The sequence below is a fragment of the Platichthys flesus genome, chromosome 7 (genome assembly GCF_949316205.1).
Source record: "Platichthys flesus chromosome 7, fPlaFle2.1, whole genome shotgun sequence".
Taxonomy (NCBI): Eukaryota; Metazoa; Chordata; class Actinopteri; order Pleuronectiformes; family Pleuronectidae; genus Platichthys; species Platichthys flesus.
The window spans coordinates 1,529,571-1,550,678 of record NC_084951.1 but is presented as its reverse complement, the minus strand read 5'-3'; the positions used below and the strand labels follow the sequence as shown (position 1 = coordinate 1,550,678).

The window sequence follows — 21,108 nt, the reverse complement described above, 5'->3', positions numbered from 1 at the left end:
CAAACTTAAATGATTCAGATCATCAAACAAATTCTAATATTAGACAAAGATAACCCAAGTTAATACAAAATGCAGTTTTTAAATGATTATTTAATTTATTAAGGGAAAAACGCTATCCAAACCTACTTGGCCCTATGTGAAAAAGTAATTGTCCCCTAAACCTAATAACTGGTTGTGCAACCCTTGGCAGCAAAACAACTGCAAAAAAACATTTGCGATAACTGGCAATGGGTCTGTCTCATCACTTTGGAGGAATATTGGCCCACTCTTCTTTGCAGAATTGTTTTAATTCAGCCACATTAGATGGTTTTCGAGCATGAATGGCTTGTTTGAGGTCATGCCACAGCATCTCAATCGGAATTTAAGTCCAGACTTTGACTAGGCCACTCCAAAACCTTCATTTTGATTTTTTTGAGCCATTCAGAGGTGGACTAGCTGGTGTGTTTCGGATCATTGCCCTGCTGCATAACCCAAGTGCGCTTGAGCTTGAGGTCATGTCGTATATTTGATGCAGCCGAGAGGTCAATGATGTTGTAGAAGTTGTTGATGATGAAGGAAGGATTCCGAGGACCCAGTAGTTTCAGTGTAACAAAGTTTATTACAAGAAATTACGGGTCGGGACGGGCATCTAGATACCCGGAGACACACAGCCAATAGTGAAAGTCTGACGTGCTGGGGTCTTACACACAGTTATATAGGGAGTTTGGTTCCACCCATGACTTCTGGGTAAAACACATCCCACATGGGATTTCTGACTAAATAAGGACACGTTTTTGTGTCCGAACATGAAGACACACTGGTCAAGAACATTCCTTCTGAGCCCATCTGTTAACTGGTCAGAGATGGTTCCCTAGATCAAAGGTCGTCCCCAAATAGGTAAAGTAAATAAGACAAACACCTGGTGGACTCTCTGAGAATGTCTGAGTGTCCAAAGGGCAAACACCATAAATGTAAGCCTATTATTATGTTCTAAGCATATGTCAACATGTTTTACTCGAACGAATACACAACAGTCACAAACTGATGGCCAGACATTCTCCTTCAGGGTTTTCTGGTAGAGAGCAGAATTCATGGTTCCATCCAATTATTGCAAGTCGTCCAGGTCCTGAAGCTGCAAACCAGCCCCAGAACCTCATACTACCACCACCATGATTGACTGTTGGTATGATGTTGTTTTTCTGAAATGCTGTGTTAGTTTTACGCCAGATGTAACAGGACCCACACCTTCCAAAAAGTTCAACTTTTGTTTCGTCAGTCCACAGAATAATTGCCCAAAAGTTTTGGGGATCATCAAGATGTTTTTTGGCAAATGTGAGACGAGCCTAAGTGTTCTTTTTGGTCAGCAGTTGCTTTCGCCTTGGAACTCTCCCATGGATGCCATTTTTGCCCAATGTCTTTCTTATTGTTGAATCATGAAAACTGACTTTAACTTAGGCAAGTGAGGCCTGCAGTTCCTTAGATGTTGTTCTCTTGTCTTTTATGACCTCTTGGATGAGTCGTCGATGTGCTCTTCGAGTTATTTTTGTAGGCCGGCCACTCCTGGGAAGGTTCACCACTGTTCCAAGTCTTCTCCATATGTGGATAATGGCTCTCACCGTGATTCGCTGAAGCCCCAAAGCCTAAGAGATGGTTACGTAACCCTTACCAGACTGATATATGTCAATTACTTTGTTTCTCATCTGTTTTTGAATTTGTTTAGATTGAGGCATGATGTGTTGCCTTTTGAGATATTTTAGCCTACTTCACTTTGTCAGACAGGTTCTATTAAAGGGATTTCATGATTTAACAGGTCTGGCAGTAATCAGGCTTGATTGTGGCTAGTGAAATTGAATTCAGTTTTCCAAAGAATGTGGTTAATCACAGTTCATTCATGATTTATCAAGGGGGGGCTATTACTTTTCACATAGGGCCAGGTAGGTTTGGATAGCTTTTTTCCCTTAATAAATGAAACTTTCATTTAAAAACTGCATTTTGTATTAACTTGGGTTATCTTTGTCTAATATTGCAATTTGTTTGATGATCTTTAACAATTAAGTGTGACAAATATGCACAAAAAATAAGAAACCAGGAAGGGGGCAAATACTTTTTCACAGCACTGTTTATTACACCTCTCAGTAGACCCAGTACAAAATTCCAGAAATTCAGGTTCAATACAAACTGAACCTAGCAATCCTGGGGAAGAGAGAATCTATTGCAAGCATTTTTAATTATACTATTTATCTAGGTGCACCTAACAAATTAAAAGGTGAGTGTCGATTATCCCTTTTCATGGAGTGGAGAATCAGTATTTGTAGAAAATAGGATATTATTCATTTAATCACTGGAGTAATCTAGAGTTACAAAGCTCACTTGCAAATTAATTTTTGAATCAGCAAGGACACAACACTTACTTGGGTCCAACACAGATACCAAGTTTCAGGTTGAATGAGCAGTTGTCAGAAAACTAAACAAATCAAATGCAGAAAGGAAGATTGGTCCATTTATAAATGGGATAACAGAGATTTGGGAGTGGGATTTATTAATGGTAAATGATTAATTGATAATTATTAATTCATTAATGCTAGCTGGTTGAGCGACACTGGTACGTGGTTCAGTATGTTGTTGGCTTTTGGGTTCATGGTGCTTAACACAAGAAGTAGAAGGTACTTTGAGAAAAATGGAAATATTTTCTACTTTAACCACTGTTACTCCACAATAGATTTAACCAGGGCATTTCCCTTTTCCAACAAGCAAACCAGGTTCCAGGTCCGGGCTGGTGCTAAGTGCTGGTTCACAATGGCTTTCTTAGAGAAGGTTAGGGTAGGATCAATCAAAGCCAATTTTCTAAACCTTTTGCTAATAACTGTACTTGTCTTCATAGATCTATATATCAATGCATATATTTCTGTTCATTGATTAAAAAATAATACAATAAACTATTTAACATTGTGGGCCCTAATGTGTTTGCTGTCTCATTTCTTAAGTCTAATGTATAAATGCTAATTTAAATATAAATATTCATGACCCTGTTAAACCAGCTGTCCTTAGTGGGCTGAGATATTTGTCAATTAAACTCATACAAAACAGAAATTCTTGTTATTGGCCCCAGTAACACAAAAACAGTCAAATACTGCCATCTGCTGGAGACCTGTTCAGAATCTTGGCGTCCTGTTTGATTGTAGAAGCAAGTCACTAAATTCAAATAAACATCTTTTATCAACCAAGGTACATTGGTGGAATTCCTCTTTTGTTAAAATTATACAGATACATAAACAATTTTTTTCTTCAGACAGTTCAGAATTCAGCTGCCAGGATTTTAACCAGAGTAAACAAGAACACACATACTTTTATCTATTCTTATATGATGTGTTTGTTTCCTTCTATGTCTTTTTTAATGACATTTTACTCGTGTAATTTTTCTTTTTGAAGGACTTTATTATCTTGCCCACGTAAAATAACTTCATCTTGTTTCTTAAAGATGAATGAACCTTTAGGGTAGTTCCTGGCTTGTATCTGTTTCTCATCTATTGATCAGCAACTATGTTGACATGTCATAGATGGCAGCCATGACAGAAAATATTTCACATTAAAACAGTTTTCTGTGGGCTCCTTTGTCAAATGGGAACATGCACAATTAAAAGGCATGGTCCTACAATTGATCTGGAATCCCTGAGGAAATCAACGACTTTCATCGGATTAACATAAAACTATGTAAACATGTCAGGGAGGAAGAAACCAAAGCTTGTCGGAGCAACTAAATGTTGCCGTCCTTTGATAAAACATTATGATCAACAGAATATTAGAAAGAGCTATTCTTAAATTATGGTTCTTAAGGTCATGTATTATACTGATATGTACTTTGGTTACATCTGAAACCTGAATGTAACACACCAGAAACCCTATGGATCGAAACTTGCTATATCCAGTTTTTAAAAGAAAAGTTTTCCAATACTCTCCTGAGTGAGGTACATACTTTTAGCTGTGATGTACCCACTACTATGACGAAGCATTTGTGGAACTAGGAGAACACAAACCTCCAAGGCTGACACCCTATCTAACTTATCATGTTAAAGAACTGACACAAAATAATACTGGCTTCTGCTGTTTATCTGGGTCAGAACTTTAAATTGAATGGGTCATGTCCCAACCCTACAGAAAAAATCATGAAATTAGTAGTTTTGGTATAATCTTGCTAAACAGACAAAGAGAAAACAAATAGTAATGAAAACATATCCTCATTGGTGGAGGCAATTAAGCTTCTTGGCATCACATGATGGCAGAGTGGATAATACATACTGAGAATTGTGTCTTCAGCATATATTAGCTGTTTTTGCATAGAAAATATATACCATTCGTTAGTTTAGTAGTACTTATTTGTTTGGAGACACGAGTCACATTGAAGGAACCACTACAAATCCAACAGCAAGGTAGGAAATACACTAATCCCAACTTCTGGGAAATATTGAATTTTCAACATGGCTCTACTCTTCCTCTACACACCCTGACAGACAGTTATGAACAAACAGTGAGGTTAACAGACACAGACAGACAAACAAACAAACAGATAAACAGACAGACATAAACAAAAAGACAGGTAAACAAACAAATAAACAAACAGACAGACAAAAACCAACATACACAGAGAGACGGAGGTAAAAGCTCCTCCACACAGTGGCTTTAACAGCAGATCATTGTAATCCTAAAAGTATTTGTACATGTGTCTGTGTTTTATTCCAGTGTGTGGTTATTATTATTATTATTAATATTATTATTATTATTATTATTATTATTATACCTTGGACCCAACTTGTAAGTTTGTGGGTCCGTCTCTTGTCTCATCCGGCCCCCCCGTTTGTCGGTGGCTGCCTGGTTTCCTGTATGAATAGTAAATGAAAATCACGTGGTGTTAAAGCAGACTGCAGCTTCTTTTGTTCAAATCAATCAACCCGGAGACGGACAGAGAGCTGCTGAATCAGGAAATCACCGGTACGTATTTTATTCTTACCTTAGTCAGACTACTAACATCATCTTATTTCAGAGGATCACACAGCCTGTGAGTGCGCACAACTATTACACTGCCAATGACGGAAATGTTGAAAAGTTTTTATTGTCGAATCGTTGAATGTAACGTTGGTGCCCACGTCTTTATTTAGATAGCCTGTTAGCTTACAGCAGCGAGGTAAGCACAATGAAGCCCACCATACCTTCTGTATTTGATCAATTTCAGTATAACTCTTGAGTCTAGTGTGTTGGTACAAAGTTCACCGGGGTGGTTTGTGTAGTGACAGCCTCACCGAGGAGCCTTCACTTTACACGGTGAGTGTTAGCCCGTCTGCTAGCTTACAGCCCGAGCATTATGTGAACAAAGAGCGGCAGAGGTTAGCTCGTTAGCCTAATGAGGCTAGCAGCTAGCTTGTGGAGCGACACCGGTACATGGTCCAGTATGTTGTTGGTTTGTTTGTTCCTGGCTCTAAACACAAGAGGAGTAAGAATGAACTTAGGGGATAGTGGACCCATGCTCTAATTTAACCCCTTTTACTCCCCAACAGAGTCAACCAGGGCTCTGTAAAGTAAACTTACTGCTGAGAAACAGATGCTGTTCTCCTATGTGTCTGAACTGTTCACTTCTTAAGTCAATATAACGAACAGAAAGGCTCCTCATTGCTGTTATAATGCCATTCTTCCTCTCATGATGTGCAAATGTTGGTATCAGCTAATTTGGGTGCTAACTTGAATATGATGTATTCCTCCATATTGCTCCTCTTTATTGAGGCATGTTTGATTATGTTCTGTCTCACTGTGCTGCTAAAGATGACACACCTTTTCATAATTGTACTGTCTAATTCTTCTCAGACTATTCTAGAATTATATTTATTGGGTTAGAACCAAGATCAAATTTTTTCCCCAGTATCCCATTAAATTTCCATATTTGAATTGTCATTCTTAATTCCACTTTTTAACCCGTTCACTGCTTCTTTCTCACAGAAACCGCATCTTATTGAAAAATGCCACGCAAGAAGGTGACCGACATCTCAGGGAATGGTGGGGTGAAGAAGAAGAGGGCCAGCGGAAAAAGGAAAGAGAGAGACTTCAGTAGCGATGATGAGTTTGACTTCGAGCAGGAGAACAACAAGAAACCTGGCAGGCCCGCTGCCAAGTCTGGTCTGCAGCCGGTCACTGTGTCCGATGATGTCAAAGAGAAAATAGTGGGTTTGGTTCAGTGTTTAAAACCAGTTTTAGGAAACTCAAAATCAGTTCCTAATAAAATACATCTGTTTTGTTTCTAGCCCCATCTGTGGATGGCCAGTATCACAGATGATTGTGATTGAACAAGGGGATTGGATAATATCTCAAAACAATTAGTAAAATCTGTGTTTTTTCCTAATATTTAGGAAAACTTGTCATGGAATTAAGTATTCTCAGTTATCTGTTTTCACCTTAACACTCTGCAGCAGGGGTTTCAGCATTCAACCACTGCTCTTCAGCATTTTTTATCCATAGTGTCAACAAAGATGGATTTTTTTGGGGGATTGCTATTATAGAAGCAAAGTTACCTGTTAGACCGAGACTAGAATGATGTAGTTAAAATTTCTTGTTCATCAATATTCTTAAATATTCTATTATGAAATCACAGATGCAGCCAATTTGCTGCCGTTGTAGAAATAATAAGGTTTTTGAATTAATAAATGATACAATGCAACAATATATTAACTTCATGTTAATATTCATGTTATTGACCTGATTGTTCCCTCTCTACAGAAACTTGAATGCCCAAAGGTAAAAGGTCAACTACTCATCTTTGGAGCAACCAACTGGGATTTGATTGGAAGAAAGGAGGTGCCCAAACTACAAGGTAGAATATTTGGATTTCAAAAGCCAAAATCCACACTGCAGTCGTGGAAGTCGCTGGGTGGATTGATAAACAGTTGTTGGTTAAGAAATAGTCACAACAAGTAAATAAAACCAATCTGATGTTTAGATTTGATCTCTTTTCTTCCTGACAATGCACTGGTGGTACAGAGAGAAGACTGAGGAAGTTGTACAGCCAGACAGAATCAATGATAGATTAGTAATTGGTATATTTATGTGTGCCTTTTGTTTGGGATGCACAGGCAACATAAGCGTTAATACCATTGATATCCCATTAATTGATTGTGACATTAATGCCTATTCATATGTATGTATTTTCTGTGCTGCCCCCCTGTTGCAGGCCCACTGATGCATGGGGCAGTCTGCACTGCCTTGTTCTATCCTTTTCTCACCAGTCTGGTACACACTGATAATTCGGCTTTGTTGAGACTGAATAGGGGGTTGGGTTGTCAGCAGGAGCAGCTGCATAGACAAAGACCATCTCTAGGTAGACAAGATGCTGTGCCTGCCACAGCATCAAACACAGATTCAAATAATTATTTTGTGCAGTTACACTCAACATACACTCAAGGCCGGAAGTATTGGACTGTCACTCATTTTTGTTCGTCAGGCTCTGCGCTCCGGCATATTCAATTTTGTTTGAAATGGATACTTCATCAAAGTGCCAAGTCACAGCTTTGATTTAAGTAGTTTTGGATCAGTACATTAAAAACAAAAAGTAGTGTATTGAAGATATACCCATACTTGTACACGGTGCCCAGTTTATGGGATTTAAAAGTAATTACACTAAAAGTTTCTTGGGTGGCTGTTTGTCATTTCACTGATAGTTTGTGTATAAAACGTTCACCAATGGCTCATCTGACTGAGAGTTGAGTAATCATTAAAGCTTGAGGTGGAATTGTTGATAGGACGAGTGAAGAGGCTACAATGCAAGTGAAGAACTAGAATCACACTACCTCCTCCCAACAGTCCGATCAAAGTCAACAAGCTGCACTAAGTTGCACACACTCTCATATCGGTCCTCTTTATATACCTGACTTTTCCCCCATCAATATCCATGTTAATATCCATCTGATGAGAAAGCATTACATTGTAATCACATCCTGTTTTACGATAGTCAGCAAACAAATAAGAGAAAGTAACATGAGATGAGTGACAAAATTGTGAACAAATTAGTTCACAATATTAAGAACACAATCTATTCACATAGTAATTTTTACTTTTTAAGTTATTTGTTTTGATTTATCATTTTTGGAAAACGCATTATGATAAACAGACTGACATCGTTTGCTGAAGATTACTGATCTTCGGCAAACGATGCGCCGAAACACGACTTAACTAACACGTACTATGTTGGTGTGTGAAACAGAGTTACTGCATCACCATATAAATGAGAGAAGCAATGGATTACTCGATGCTCATGATATTATTAAATGCCTTAATAACATGATATCAATAATTATTTCAGCTGCATTCCGTAACCTGGGCCAGAATCTGTGGGGTCCTCACCGCTACGGCTGCCTGAGCGATGTCAAGGTTAGCTGTGTGGTGTCTGGACCCTGTTCTGCACACAGTCTCCTGATGACCACTGAGGGCAAGCTCTGGAGCTGGGGTAAGTAACATGCTGCGTTCAGGATTGACTGCAGAATGTATCAAAACCTTTCATTAAACCACAAATGTAATGTGCTGTATGCAGCTTTATATCCAGTGTTGAAAGAGTTGTCATCACTGTGCTTGATATCTGTCTTCCTCAGGTCGTAATGACAAAGGTCAGCTGGGTCAAGGCGACACCAAACGCCTGGAGGCTCCCAAGTTAATCGAGGCGCTGGCAGATCATGTGTTTGTTGCTGCAGCCTGTGGACGCAACCACACTCTCGCACTCACAGGTAGAACCCCGGGGCTGGCTTATCATCAAGGATGCCTGTTTTCATTATAGCCAAACAGCACAGCAGCTGATAACAGATATTTATTTCTTAATTGGTGTCGATCTGTTGTACTCATTGTTTGGAATTAACACACAGTTGATTGTCTCGGTCATCAGGGGGGTTAAGTCCAACTTACATAGCTCAATGTTGAAACCCATTTACACAGAATATGCTGGTTGATAAAAGCTGCTGTGTTTGCTGACTGTTTGTTCATGGTTCCTCCTCAGACGATGGTACTGTGTACTCTTTTGGTGATAACAAGCTTGGACAGCTTGGCCAAGGCAACCAAACTGATGCCGTCCTCACCCCCGCAGCAGTAAGTCATCACTATCCCACGTAGAACACACTGCAGAGTCAGGCTGCCGATATGCTAACACAAATCCACACTGCAATATCGGGATGGGGGGAAAAACGATTGGTTACGAATCGCGATTCTTATGAATGACGTTTACATCGTCATTCATAAAATCGCAATGCTGTTTCCCAAACCTTTTTTTTTAATTATTTTTTGGATAAAAATTTAATAAAAAAAAATACATATATATATTTCTTGGTATATACGGGGTGTGATATATGTGGGGGAGCTCAACCTCATCCCAGACCATGTTAACCAGCTCTTGTTTTTGCACAAGAATCTAAACATATCAAAGCACTAGCTTTGCATAGCCTACATGCAAATAACAGTGAAGCGTAGCCTTCTTTGTTTATTTCAAAGTTTATATTTGAAGTAAACTTTTATTAATTCTATTTGATTTACCTTTTATTTATTGTTTAAAAGTAGCCTAAATGGCATACATTTCTTAATCTGTCAGTTTCTGTGCAGTTGACAGGGACTATACAGTAATAGGGCACATTTTTATTTTCTCTATTGGCTGCCCGGTAGTCATTAACTTAATGTTAATATTTGAAATAAAACGTATAAAGCTCTAAGTGAATTTGATTGTTGTATTTGAAGGTATGATTCAACTGTGTTCCATGTTCCCAGTATTTAAAAAAAATAAACAGAAATCGTAATTGCAATTCTTACAGAGTCGCAATACATATCGTATCTCCACCTAAGTATTGTGATTGTATCCTATTGGGGGGTCCCTGCCGATAACCATCCCTACTGCAATACATACAGACAGACATGCATAGATGCACAAATCCATATTTCTGCTGCCTAATTCATAGGGTGGGTGAAAGCATTGACTCGTGTTGAAATTATTATCGTGCGTTTATGCTGTCAGCAGGGTTTTCGCAGCGCCTAATCAAAAGAGCAGTCTGACAGATTCATGCAGTCTAAAATCAGGGCTCCTGAATGGCAATATTCCACCCTGTTTGGTTGAGTTAAAGTTTGTTGGGTAAACATTTGTGCACAGCTAATATTGTGGCTTATTTAGAAGGTTATACTGATTTTTTTTTTTTAATTAAAAAAATCACAATTCTACTAGCTTTCATTCCCAGTAGAATTGTGATGACGCTCAAAAGAAGATGGGATGTTTTTCCGCTCTAGCAGTAAATGTTTGTAGAATAAAAAGCTTCATCCATTGTACTGCTCTTTTATGAACTTTGTCTCTTCCTCTAGATTTGCTACAATGGACAGCCCCTAGTGAAGGTGGCTTGTGGCGCTGAATTCAGCATGGTGGTGGACTGCAAAGGAAACCTGTATTCTTTTGGCTGCCCGGAGTATGGACAGCTGGGTATATTCACAGCATCCAAACACAATCATTGCTCTCTGTTTCATCTTTGTTTTGTTTTTTGAATAACTTAGCTATTTATCTACTATAACTATAAATGGATTAATGTCTGTGTCCGTCTGTGCTTCGATTTTCTTGACAACTGCTATTTTAGACACATGCTCTGCAAATAGTATGCACGTCCACTAGAAGCAAATGCACGTGGAGCAGTGACAGCAAGTCAGCACTATTTTATTTCCTTGAAGTCTGCCTATTATTTAAACACTGTCCTTAAAGCATTGGTTATAATACAATTATAACTTAAATTGATAATTATAGTTGTGTTTCTTCTTGGCAGGGTACTGTGATACCTTTCTACCTATGTCAGTGCAACAACACTGTTAAAAGCAGTGTTTACCCCATCATTTTTTTCACCTGAGAGCACTAAAGTTTATTCTTGGTTGGTTAACTCAGTGATCTAGCTTTAAGTATATTGTCTGTATATGTATTTATAATAACATTGACCACTCTCGCACTGCAGGTCACAATAGTGATGGGAAATTCATAGCTCGTGCCCAGCGCATTGAATTTGACTGTGAGCTCATGCCTCGTCGGGTTGCCATCTTTATTGAGAAGTCTAAGGACGGTCAGGTCATGCCTGTGCCTAATGTGGTGGTCAGAGATGTGGCCTGCGGGGGCAACCATACGGTGAGAATATATACTTATCAATCTCATTTAGACTATATCAAACATTTCTATCAAATCTTAAAGTCTAATGCTATTATCCTTTTAAACTAAACATTTAAATGTGTGTGCGCACAGCTGGTGCTGGACTCTCAGAAGCGAGTGTTCAGCTGGGGTTTTGGTGGTTACGGTCGTCTGGGCCACACAGATCCAAAGGACGAGATGGTTCCCCGACTGGTGAAACTGTTTGACTTCCCTGGACGTGGTGCCAGTCAGATCTGTTCAGGCTACCAGTGTTCCTTTGCTCTCAATGAGATGGGTAAGAGGAGAGCACATCATGGTGCAATTTAATTAGTTGATGTTCAGGCTAAAGCTATTGATACTAAGTACAAAATATTAAGCCAAGTTAAAGTGACTCATGTGATCTTTGATTCTGTAAGGTGTTGCTGTACTTGTAGTTCTTTACCAGTGTTGTATTTGCAGGAGGGCTGTTTTTCTGGGGGGTGACCAACACTTCTAGAGAGTCAACCATGTACCCCAAATCCGTGCAGGATCTGTGTGGCTGGAAGATCCGCAGTATGTCGTGCGGGTGCGTATTTTTATTGAGGGGCTGTATTAACACAATATTATCATTTGCATAGTGTTGACACCGGATAAAATATATTTCTTTGAAATGCATAAAATCAGATTCTAACAGTTCTAGAATGACCCTGTACTCCTGTTGTTGTAAAACAGTATATAGACAACGCAGAGGGTCAGGTTATTAGTATTTAAGTATATCGTGGGCAAAGGAAAGCAGAAGCTGGTGCTTACAAGTGTTGGCCAGTGACGACCATCCCTAGCGTGACACTGGCGTATAGTAGTTGTTCTCAGTGTGAAGTCTGATAGTTTATCTTTATTTAACAGGAAGAGCAGCATTATCGTTGCTGCAGACGAGAGTACAATCAGCTGGGGCCCCTCACCCACATTTGGAGAGCTGGTAAGCCCTGAGGCCTATTCAGTTGTGGGGTTGGGTTTGTTGTGACTGCTGTGCTGCTTGGGAGCTCAGCACTGATTTGATCTTTTCATGGACATTCAGGGCTATGGAGACAATAAACCCAAATCCTCCACCACAGCTCAAGAGGTTAAGACCTTGGATGGCATCTACATTGAACAGGTAAGTGGCAATATAATACAAAGTCCTAATAATGATTAAGTGTTTCCCCTATGACCCCAACTCTTTATAGCTAAGACACAGTGAATGCTGAACACTCTTAAATTGAAAACGCAGAGGTTTCTTTTATTGGGCTCATCTAAGTGCATGAATCTAAACCGGGTTATAAGCCAGACTGCAGTGTACATCCCTGCTAAAAGCTGTTCTTGGAACAAATAGCTGACATCAGCATGCTTAACATGCTCCCCAGTGACAATGTTAACATACTAGTGTTTAGCACGTATAAAATTTACCCTGCAACCATCTGAGATAAGCCTGTTAGCATGCTATTATGTGTTCGTAGCACCAAACATGATTTGCAGCTCATTTTGATGCGAATTACAATTTTGAAGGTTTTTGATGATGATGACACTACATGAAAACTGAACATACTCTACTTAATTACAAGTCCTCCTGAAGTGAGATATTTGACTCAAAACAAAAAATGTCAGCCTCTGTGTGGCTGACATTTTTTTAATTGAAAAGGTTTTAGTTTTTTTTCTCAGCACCATAAATGCCATTACAGTGTTTTATAATCTTGATCTAAAAAAAAAAGAAATGCTGCTGTGTAGATTAGGTGTCTAATGTTCCCGAAGTAGGGATGGGCATTCGATTAAATTGTCTTAATCGATCGTCAGGAGAATTAACGAACAATTTCGATTAATCATTTATATTTGTATATTAAAATTCACTATTTATGGCTATATTAAAATGCAGTGAATATAGAAAAAACACAGCGTGTTTCCTCATTGAGTTCTTTATGCAAGATGAACAACTCTTGTGGCAGTTAAACGGGATCCGTTCACTTGTTACACTTGAAAATATAATATAATAAAACAGTGATGAGCCACAATGTTGGTAAGGGGAACATGTGCAGAGCATCACTTCACTCAGCAGAAAGCTCTCTGTCAATCATACCTGATGTCCTGAAGGCCTCAAAGAATAAAAGCTGAAATTTTAAGATGTGTTGTCTATGCAGGTGGAGATGGGCTACGCGCACACGCTGGTGATTGCCAGACAGGACACTGAGCAGGAAGAGGAGAGACTGAAAAAGCTGCCTGAGTACAACCCCCGGACACTCTGATTGGACCTTCAACAGCGACACCTTAACCTTTTTCACTGGGGCCCAGACCAGCCCTGCTCAGCAGCAGCATCTTGCCTACTTAGTAAGGGTCGGTCATGGTGGTGTGCTAGTGGGATGGTTGAGTTTAAGGGGGAAGGCTCTCTAAATTCTGAAAGATATCCACACATCTCAGCTACCAGATAAATGGTTCTTCACCAATTAGGACACTAAAATAAGAGAAAATGGGAATGGAGGTGGACAGATCCTCTGGACGGTCCAACTCTCACAAGGAATGGTCAAGATATCCACATTTCCCACCTCGAGTAAACCAGCAACAGTTCGCTCCAAGCACACAACACTTAGAGTTGTGCTTCCCCAAACCCTTTTCCATTTTGTAACACAGCCAAACATTGCCGTCTTCATGTCTCTTGTTCTATTATTGTTTTCTTTGTTGCAGTATTTGAAATGATAGTTTTTCACATATACGGGTGCTACAGCTGAGCCCTCAGACTTTTCCTTCTGAGGGCTTTTCAAAGGTTTTCAAAACACTCCATACCTGTGCCTTTTTCTACATGTATGTTCAGGATATGGCAGTTGTTATTCTGGTGCTCAGAGAATCAGCTGTTCAGTCTGATTTCATGGGTGTGGCAGTATGGGGAGGGTGGGGGTGTGTGCAGCTGCCACAGATTACAATCAGGATTTTGGAACATAATGTTCTGAGTTAGTGCACTTCACTCAATGTTACATTCCTTTGGTCGTCTTCAGTATTTGCATCAAGGATGCACACCTCAGTCCTTCCAAGACTACACTGTCTGCTCTCGCTTTGCTAATTTGAGTAATGTTAATTATTCAAATGTTCAAAGAGGTTTCACAAGCAGGTACAAACTTGTAGAACCAATATTGTCCTGTCTGGAAATGGTTGTGTGTGCTGGGAATGAAGGCGTATTGTTTTGAAAACAGCACAGGTGTTTTTCTTTGATCTGTGCTGCATTCTTTTTTTTATAGTGAAATATATCTGCTACATTGTTTTTCATTGAAATGGTTGAATAAAAATGTCACGTTAAGTGATTTTTCTTCACCTCACCACTTGTGCTGCAGTTATACTTGTTTGTTAATTGTTATTAGCCATGTAATGTGAGCACACAACTCACCAATGCAAGGATGGATTTTCACTTTTCGCATGATTTAACTTTTGGAGCACATTAACTAAAACATTTTCCAACACATCTCTGCATATAATGGACAATCTATAGCTTCTATTAATCAGAAGGTTATTCTCCATGTCAGAGGCAAAGATATGCAGAGTACAAAAATGTAGTTATAGACACAATCTAAAGCCTATAAAAAAATATTTGAGCTCATGTAGGAATGATGCCACTATGAAGTCAGAAAATGTTAATTTAGTGTAGAAGTGCAGTTTAGGTAAGAGTAATATTAAAGACATGATAAAGAAAAATTAGATTTGTCGACCATCATTTGGTAATGTCTTTTAGAACTTTAAAAAGTTGGCATTGCCTGAATGGGTGTGAACGTCTTCCCTCTGTTGTGTTTCACCATACCTGGAGATATATTCTTTGTATCCTTCACTTTTTAGTATTTTTCAAATACAAATACAAAAGCTGATAAGTGACTTTGCCCAAAGGCTATCGCCTCATTTATGATTTAAGTCCTTCATTCAGTTCAATTAAAGAAAACAAGTTTTAAATAAAGGAGATGAGAATCTCAAATTATTTGACTATATAGATGTTTGTCATATGGACAAAACAGGTAAAGTATGTAGAACTGTAGTCGAAACAAGATGCAGACAGCATATCATTTCTTTTGTGATCACCAGCAATCTAATATTACAAATTGTTGTCAGAAATCTAAGGCTGCTAACTGCAAATCCGTATTAACCTACAATAATCTGCCAATAGGTTTATTTTAAACTATAGATTATGTTCCAACATGTGCTGCTCTGGTCTGCACAGTCATTAACACCGGTCTCAGAGCAAAAAGGTTCCTGATACAAATCCCAGGTCAGCCAGGGTCTCTGTAGTTTGCCTGTTCGTATATGTGTGGGTTTTTTCCAGCTACCTTACAGTCCATATTCCTTCTGACAGGGGGTTGGTGTCAGCATGAACCGGACCAGGAAGTACCAAGACTCTTGCTTAATGTCAGCAGCCATTGGCTCCAGCTCTACCTGCAATCCTCAAAGGATAACCAGTGTAGATAATGGATGCTGCTCTGTGCTGTGACACTGAAAGGACCTGATATGTGCCTGATGTCTCTGGTTCTGTGGGTCTGCCATAGACCTGTGGTTCTTATGGGAGATGATTACAACAGGATTTTTACATAACTGCAACACCCACCTGTCATCAGGTCAAATGATGTGGCACCAAGAAGAAATCTCGAAGAAACCACCCTAGAAGAGCTTCTGTACTGTAAACCCCATTTATTTAAATGTACAAAATCACATGAATTGTCAATTTAATCTTCATCCTCCTCTTCCTCTTCATCCTGGTTGATCTGGAAGTAGCGCAGCTCATAGCTCTCCTTGGTGTTGGCCACAACGCGCAGCCAGTCACGGAGATTGTTCTTCTTCAGGTACTTCTTAGTCAAATATTTCAGGTATCTGGAAAACAGCGGACAATGTGTCAAAGATGAATCACTGGTCTTTCACAGTTTGACATTAGATGCGACATAAGTTGAAACTGTTACAGGGTAGATGGTAAATGCTAACAGTCATAGTATCACTGCTGAAATTTTGAATCAAACTTGTTTTACAGCAACTCGGTAAATGCTGTTTAACATCGAACAGAGTGAGCAACAGCCAAAGCCGCCGGTTGACTGAAGATGCAGAAAAGGAAGTCAAAAGGAAATCAGATACAGTTTAAATATACCAGGCAGGTGCCTGCTGTAGGGACTTCAGAATGCAGTAAATGTCAGGGTTCGTTTGTTTAACTTGCCAACAGCTGGTCAAGGATACCTGAAGTTTTCTCTGCAGATGATAACACACGTGGTTAATCATCCAGCCAATATATTGTCTACATACAAAGTTTGGCAGGAGAAACCACAGACAACTTGGTTTGTGTCAGTTGTCCGGCTGCATACAAATAATGTCTTCTTCATTTGTCCACTGATACAGGTAATGAGGGTTATATATATGGTTTAGTATAAAGCAGTTTTCAGACATGAAATCAGAAAGAAGTCAGGAAAAGTGGATCCGGACTTGCTCCAGAGTTTGCCTTCCACACATAGAAAAGGCATAAGGGGATTGTCTGACATCTTTGTCCATGTCTTATACATATATGGCACTGCTTTGTCATCCCAAGATATTTGTTATATATTTTTCTGTTTTTCAGTTAAGCGCTGTCATGTGTTAGAAACGTTATCAACACAACAACTCACTCGCAGTGAATCTGGCAGAGGATCTCCTGCTGTGTTTTCACATCAGCTTCTCCAAACTAGTTGGGGCTGGCTGGAGAAACACTGCAGAAAGTCAGAAGGCTCCCTCTGACATCGGTGTTCACACATACAGCTCCTCGAGAGAATGGCAGCAGTATCTCCAGACTTCAGTACATGTCTGCAAGCAGCTTAAGAGATGCCTTTTCCTAAATGCTTTGGTTACAATCACAAGCTCTGAACCACTCTGCAGGCAAAGTGAGTATATACAGTCTGATAGTTACTTATCTTACTTAGTCAGTTGCTATGTATCATGAAGTGAAAGTAAGTAATATTCATGTTATAGACTATACCTATCAGACTGTATACATGCTGCAGTAACTGTGCACGCAGAATGGCGATGATGGATCAGATGTCATCACTAAGGTAATAGACACAGATACGATCACATATTGATAATTGACATCAGTAAACTACCATTGTCATTATCAGTTGATTCAGAACTCGAATGTAACCAAACCATTTTGAAACGTACACCAGAGATACGGCTGACATTCTCTGGAGGGGCTCTGTGTGTGAACACAAATGTCTGAGTGAGAGCCTCTTGACTTTCTGCAGACTTTCTCCAACCAGGAGACGAAGTGCGAACTGGTATCATAACTGTTGAATATTGCGATGATGTGATTATATAACAAATGCAAGTATATGGTGTAGGGGTGCCGCGATAAGTAGACGTCATTGAGTACGTCAACGCTGAAAATGCGCAGACGTCAAAATTTAAACACACGCATCTTTTATTTTATGAATTTTCCTTTTCGAGTTCTAAAACTTTTCATTTCAATTCATTATAACAAACGTTCTTCTTCAATATCACTATGTAACGCCGGGTTAAAGATGCTCTGAAAGCAACAGAGAACAAGATTGCCCTCACAACTGATGCTTGGACCAGTGAAGCAACAGAGGCATATCTTGGCATCACATGTCACTTTATAAGTGATGACTGGGAGCTCACAAGCTTCTGCCTCACAACCATGCCACTTGAAGAGAGACACACTGGAGGACTCTTCTCAGCAGCTGGGAACATCGCCTCCAAGAAGAGAGCAAGCCTCACTCCGGAGCATGTCAATATGCTCACGTTACTACATTGCAATTTGAAACGTGAATAAATTGTGTGTTCCATTAAAGTCATTTTTAATTAAATTCAAACCCTTACTTATTACTTTTTTACTTTTGGACTTTGATGTCAGTTATTTTTTAGTTATTTTGAACTTGCAGAGGCTTGATTGCTATTTTGAGTTACTTTTAAAACTTAATTTGTACTCTCTTCTTTTAAAAGCATATTTGCACTTTAATTTGTATTATATATTTTTTTATTTATTATGATGTTTACATATTTACACAACTTGTTACTGAAATACATTTCAAGTTCAAATTTCAACATTAGTTAAATTTGCTATGGGAAATAATTGTTAGATTAGTTGATTACCAAAATAATCGTTAGTTGCAGCCCTAATACGTATATCACGTATATCACACATATCGCTATGAAGACAACATTTCAATATATCCTGCAGCCCTAGTAATATCAAAAAATTATGTTGATAATTCAATTTGCACTAATAATGGGGGAACAGGCTATATATTCTGAGTAAAAACCTGTATTGGGATAGTGCAGACCAACATGGCTTCCCTAGTGACTTCTGCAGGCAGCATGTCTCACAGCCTCTGGACTATGATGGCCTTGTCAGCCTACTCTAATACACTCAGTTAAAATATGTGGTGACCCCTGACCCATGCATGTTCTCCAACTAGTGTACCATTAGAGGGAATCAAGAGCCAATGCTTCCAATCTCACCTTTTGGAGAAGGGCACCTCAGAGGACACGGTAATCTTGCTCTTGCTCCTCTCGATGGAGACCACACCACCACCAAGGTTGCCGGCTTTTCCATTCACCTTTATACGCTCCTGAAGAAACTGCTCCTGGAAACCCCACACACACAAATCATTGGCACATTACTCAGAATTGCAATGATCTGGCTAAACATATGCACTTTTTTTTACGTTGTTGTTCACACAGTTATGACATTCACTTATATCTGTATTCAATGTGTTTTTTACAAAACCTCTGATAAGAGGTGGACTTACAAAGTTGGCAGCGTCCATGATGCCATCTTCAACAGGATGGGTGCAGTCAAGTGTGAACTTCAGGAGCTGCTTCTTCTTCTTACCACCTTTACCTGTGCTTTGCTTCTTCTGCCCACAAAACACAGAACAGCTGGGGTTATCACAGGACACAGAGTTCATGATGCTTACAGGATTACAGAGGAGCCCTGCACCAGACCATTACAGAAACGCCAGAAACGCCAGGAGGGAAGACTCCATCCTGGCCCCAGGATGTCAGGGACAGACAGCCGGGTCTGACCAGCCTGTAGTGGGCCTGTCTTAGCAGAGGGGCTGAAACACCAGATTACACTAAGGGACACGACTGATGATCCCTGATATCTGCTATCTGGTGATTGTCAATTTAACAAACTAGTACAGAAAACCCTCAAACACGCAGGGGTACTAACTATCCTGCCCTATGAATAAACCGTCATGTCTACATGTGATCTCACTTTACGAAGCACCATCACCTTGGAGGTGATTGTGAAATGAAAACACACTGAGGCTGCAGGAAATCGAGAGGAAAGTCAATGTTAGCTCCATTAGCCTGCTGCTAAGACGCGCAGACCCCTTAAAACATGTCCAGCTAGCACATGTTACGCTAAGCTAGCCGTACTGTGCTGTGAAACACCCCGCTGCCAAACAGGCTGAGCGGACAACGTGGTGGAGAGCTCCGGTGATGAGGCGGCCACAGGCCACAGCACGGCCCGGCGAACTAAACCCTCTTACGGCCACTCTCAGCCGAACCACAGCCCCGCTCTTCTCCTCCAGCTACAGCCAAAAACCGATGCTTCGCCCCGCTGCCTCCCTCTGACTTCACCGCTGCTCACATAGCACAATCTGCGTCTTTAATAACACGCGATGTTACTCACAATAGGGGCCATGGCGAAGAAGCAAGTAGAGAGGAAGTTCCAGCCGTGCGCATGCGCATCATTCACAAATCAAATGCTGAATCATCGATCGAATCCGCGCATCTCAGATCGATTCAAAAGACATTAGAGTAGAATTAGTCACAATCATGTTAACTTTAAAATAATTCGCCCAAATTCACACAAATACAAATAAAACAAAGAAATAATGTGGATTGAGCTTTATGAAAAAACAAACAGTTTGGTGACCCAGGATGGCCCTTTCTGACTTTGACAGATCTATATCTACCTATACGCCCATCCATCAATCACATTTGATTCGTATAGCCCATATTGACAGATCAGAATTTGTTTAATAGCGTTTAACAAGGTGTCACAGGGCGGCTGTGGCTGAGGGGTAGAGTGGTCGTCCTCCAACCTGAAGGTCTGCATTTCGATCCCCCATCTGACCCATCTGCATGCCGAAGGGCCCCTTGGGCTAGATGCTGAACGACCAAATGGCCCCCCTAGAATAACTAAGTGCTGCGAATAGAAGCACTGTATGAATGTGTGTGTGAATGGGTGAAAGTAGAACTGCACTGTAACGCCGGGTTCACACCGGACGCGGAAGCGACGCAAAAGCGAGGCGTAAGCGCAGCGCCAATCCTCTGGCTCCCATCCACTCCCATGTTAACCCGCAGCGCTGAACACACCGGAGGCTGAACATAGACTGTATATATAGATGGACGGAGGGTCCGTGACGTCACCCATTGGTTTCTGCATAGTGAGAATGAGGCTAGTAGGAGGCGTTCCCCCGGCGCCATCTTGCTGGTGCTTACTCCTCCTCGGTTCTGGTTAACGAATCAATGGGCAAGGAGGAGGAGCGCGAGTGAAGACTGACAGCCGAGCGATGCTCGCGGAGCTCAGCGTGTCCAGGTTAGCTCAGAGCTAAGGAGCTAGGCTACATGCTACCCGACGCTGCTAACCGGTTAGCGCTGTGCTGTAGCTGGTCGCGATCTTTACGAACTCACTAGAGGTAAGTAACCTTGAAACTACAACAAAACCTATGCTTTATCTATCATCATAATCATATGCTTACATGCCTCAAGTGTTTTTTAATGTTATTGTTATAAAAATAACCGTTTATTTAACATCTAATGAAAAGATTGAAGCAAGTTAACTAGAGTTGTGTGTTTAGTTGTGACTTGATTTTAATAAGTTAATATCAATACACTACATGTGTAAGCTGCATGTGATAGTAACTGTTTCACAAATGTGCTGATACAGGCTGGTATATCCTCCATTCCCACCTCGTTTATTTAGCCTTTTATGGAATTTTAGC

The 21,108-nt window shown here is 40.1% G+C and overlaps 2 protein-coding genes across 3 annotated transcripts; one reads left to right on the top strand and one right to left on the bottom strand.

Moving 5' to 3' along the window:
* The first annotated feature begins 4,845 nt into the window (after nt 1-4,845).
* rcc2 (regulator of chromosome condensation 2) lies at nt 4,846-14,454 on the top strand. Its single transcript, XM_062392506.1, has 13 exons — nt 4,846-4,965; nt 5,965-6,185; nt 6,739-6,832; nt 8,318-8,461; nt 8,604-8,735; nt 9,002-9,090; nt 10,342-10,456; nt 10,974-11,140; nt 11,255-11,435; nt 11,600-11,705; nt 12,023-12,095; nt 12,195-12,272; nt 13,288-14,454. Exons 2-13 carry the CDS (start codon nt 5,985-5,987, stop codon nt 13,390-13,392), a joined length of 1,485 nt encoding a protein of 494 aa, XP_062248490.1. The 5' UTR covers nt 4,846-4,965; nt 5,965-5,984; the 3' UTR covers nt 13,393-14,454.
* Nucleotides 14,455-15,785: 1,331 nt separating this feature from the next.
* LOC133956346 (large ribosomal subunit protein eL22) lies at nt 15,786-20,262 on the bottom strand. 2 transcript variants are annotated; one of them, XM_062391309.1, is made up of 4 exons: nt 20,206-20,262; nt 18,901-19,008; nt 18,611-18,735; nt 15,786-15,985 (listed from the first exon to the last, which is right to left on the bottom strand). In XM_062391309.1, the coding sequence occupies exons 1-4, from the start codon at nt 20,245-20,247 to the stop codon at nt 15,841-15,843; spliced, it is 420 nt and encodes a 139-aa protein (XP_062247293.1). In that variant the 5' UTR covers nt 20,248-20,262; the 3' UTR covers nt 15,786-15,840. The 2 variants fall into 2 exon arrangements, with proteins under 2 accessions (XP_062247293.1, XP_062247294.1); XM_062391310.1 differs by lacking the exon at nt 20,206-20,262 and adding an exon at nt 19,791-19,934.
* Between the last annotated feature and the right edge of the window lie 846 nt (nt 20,263-21,108).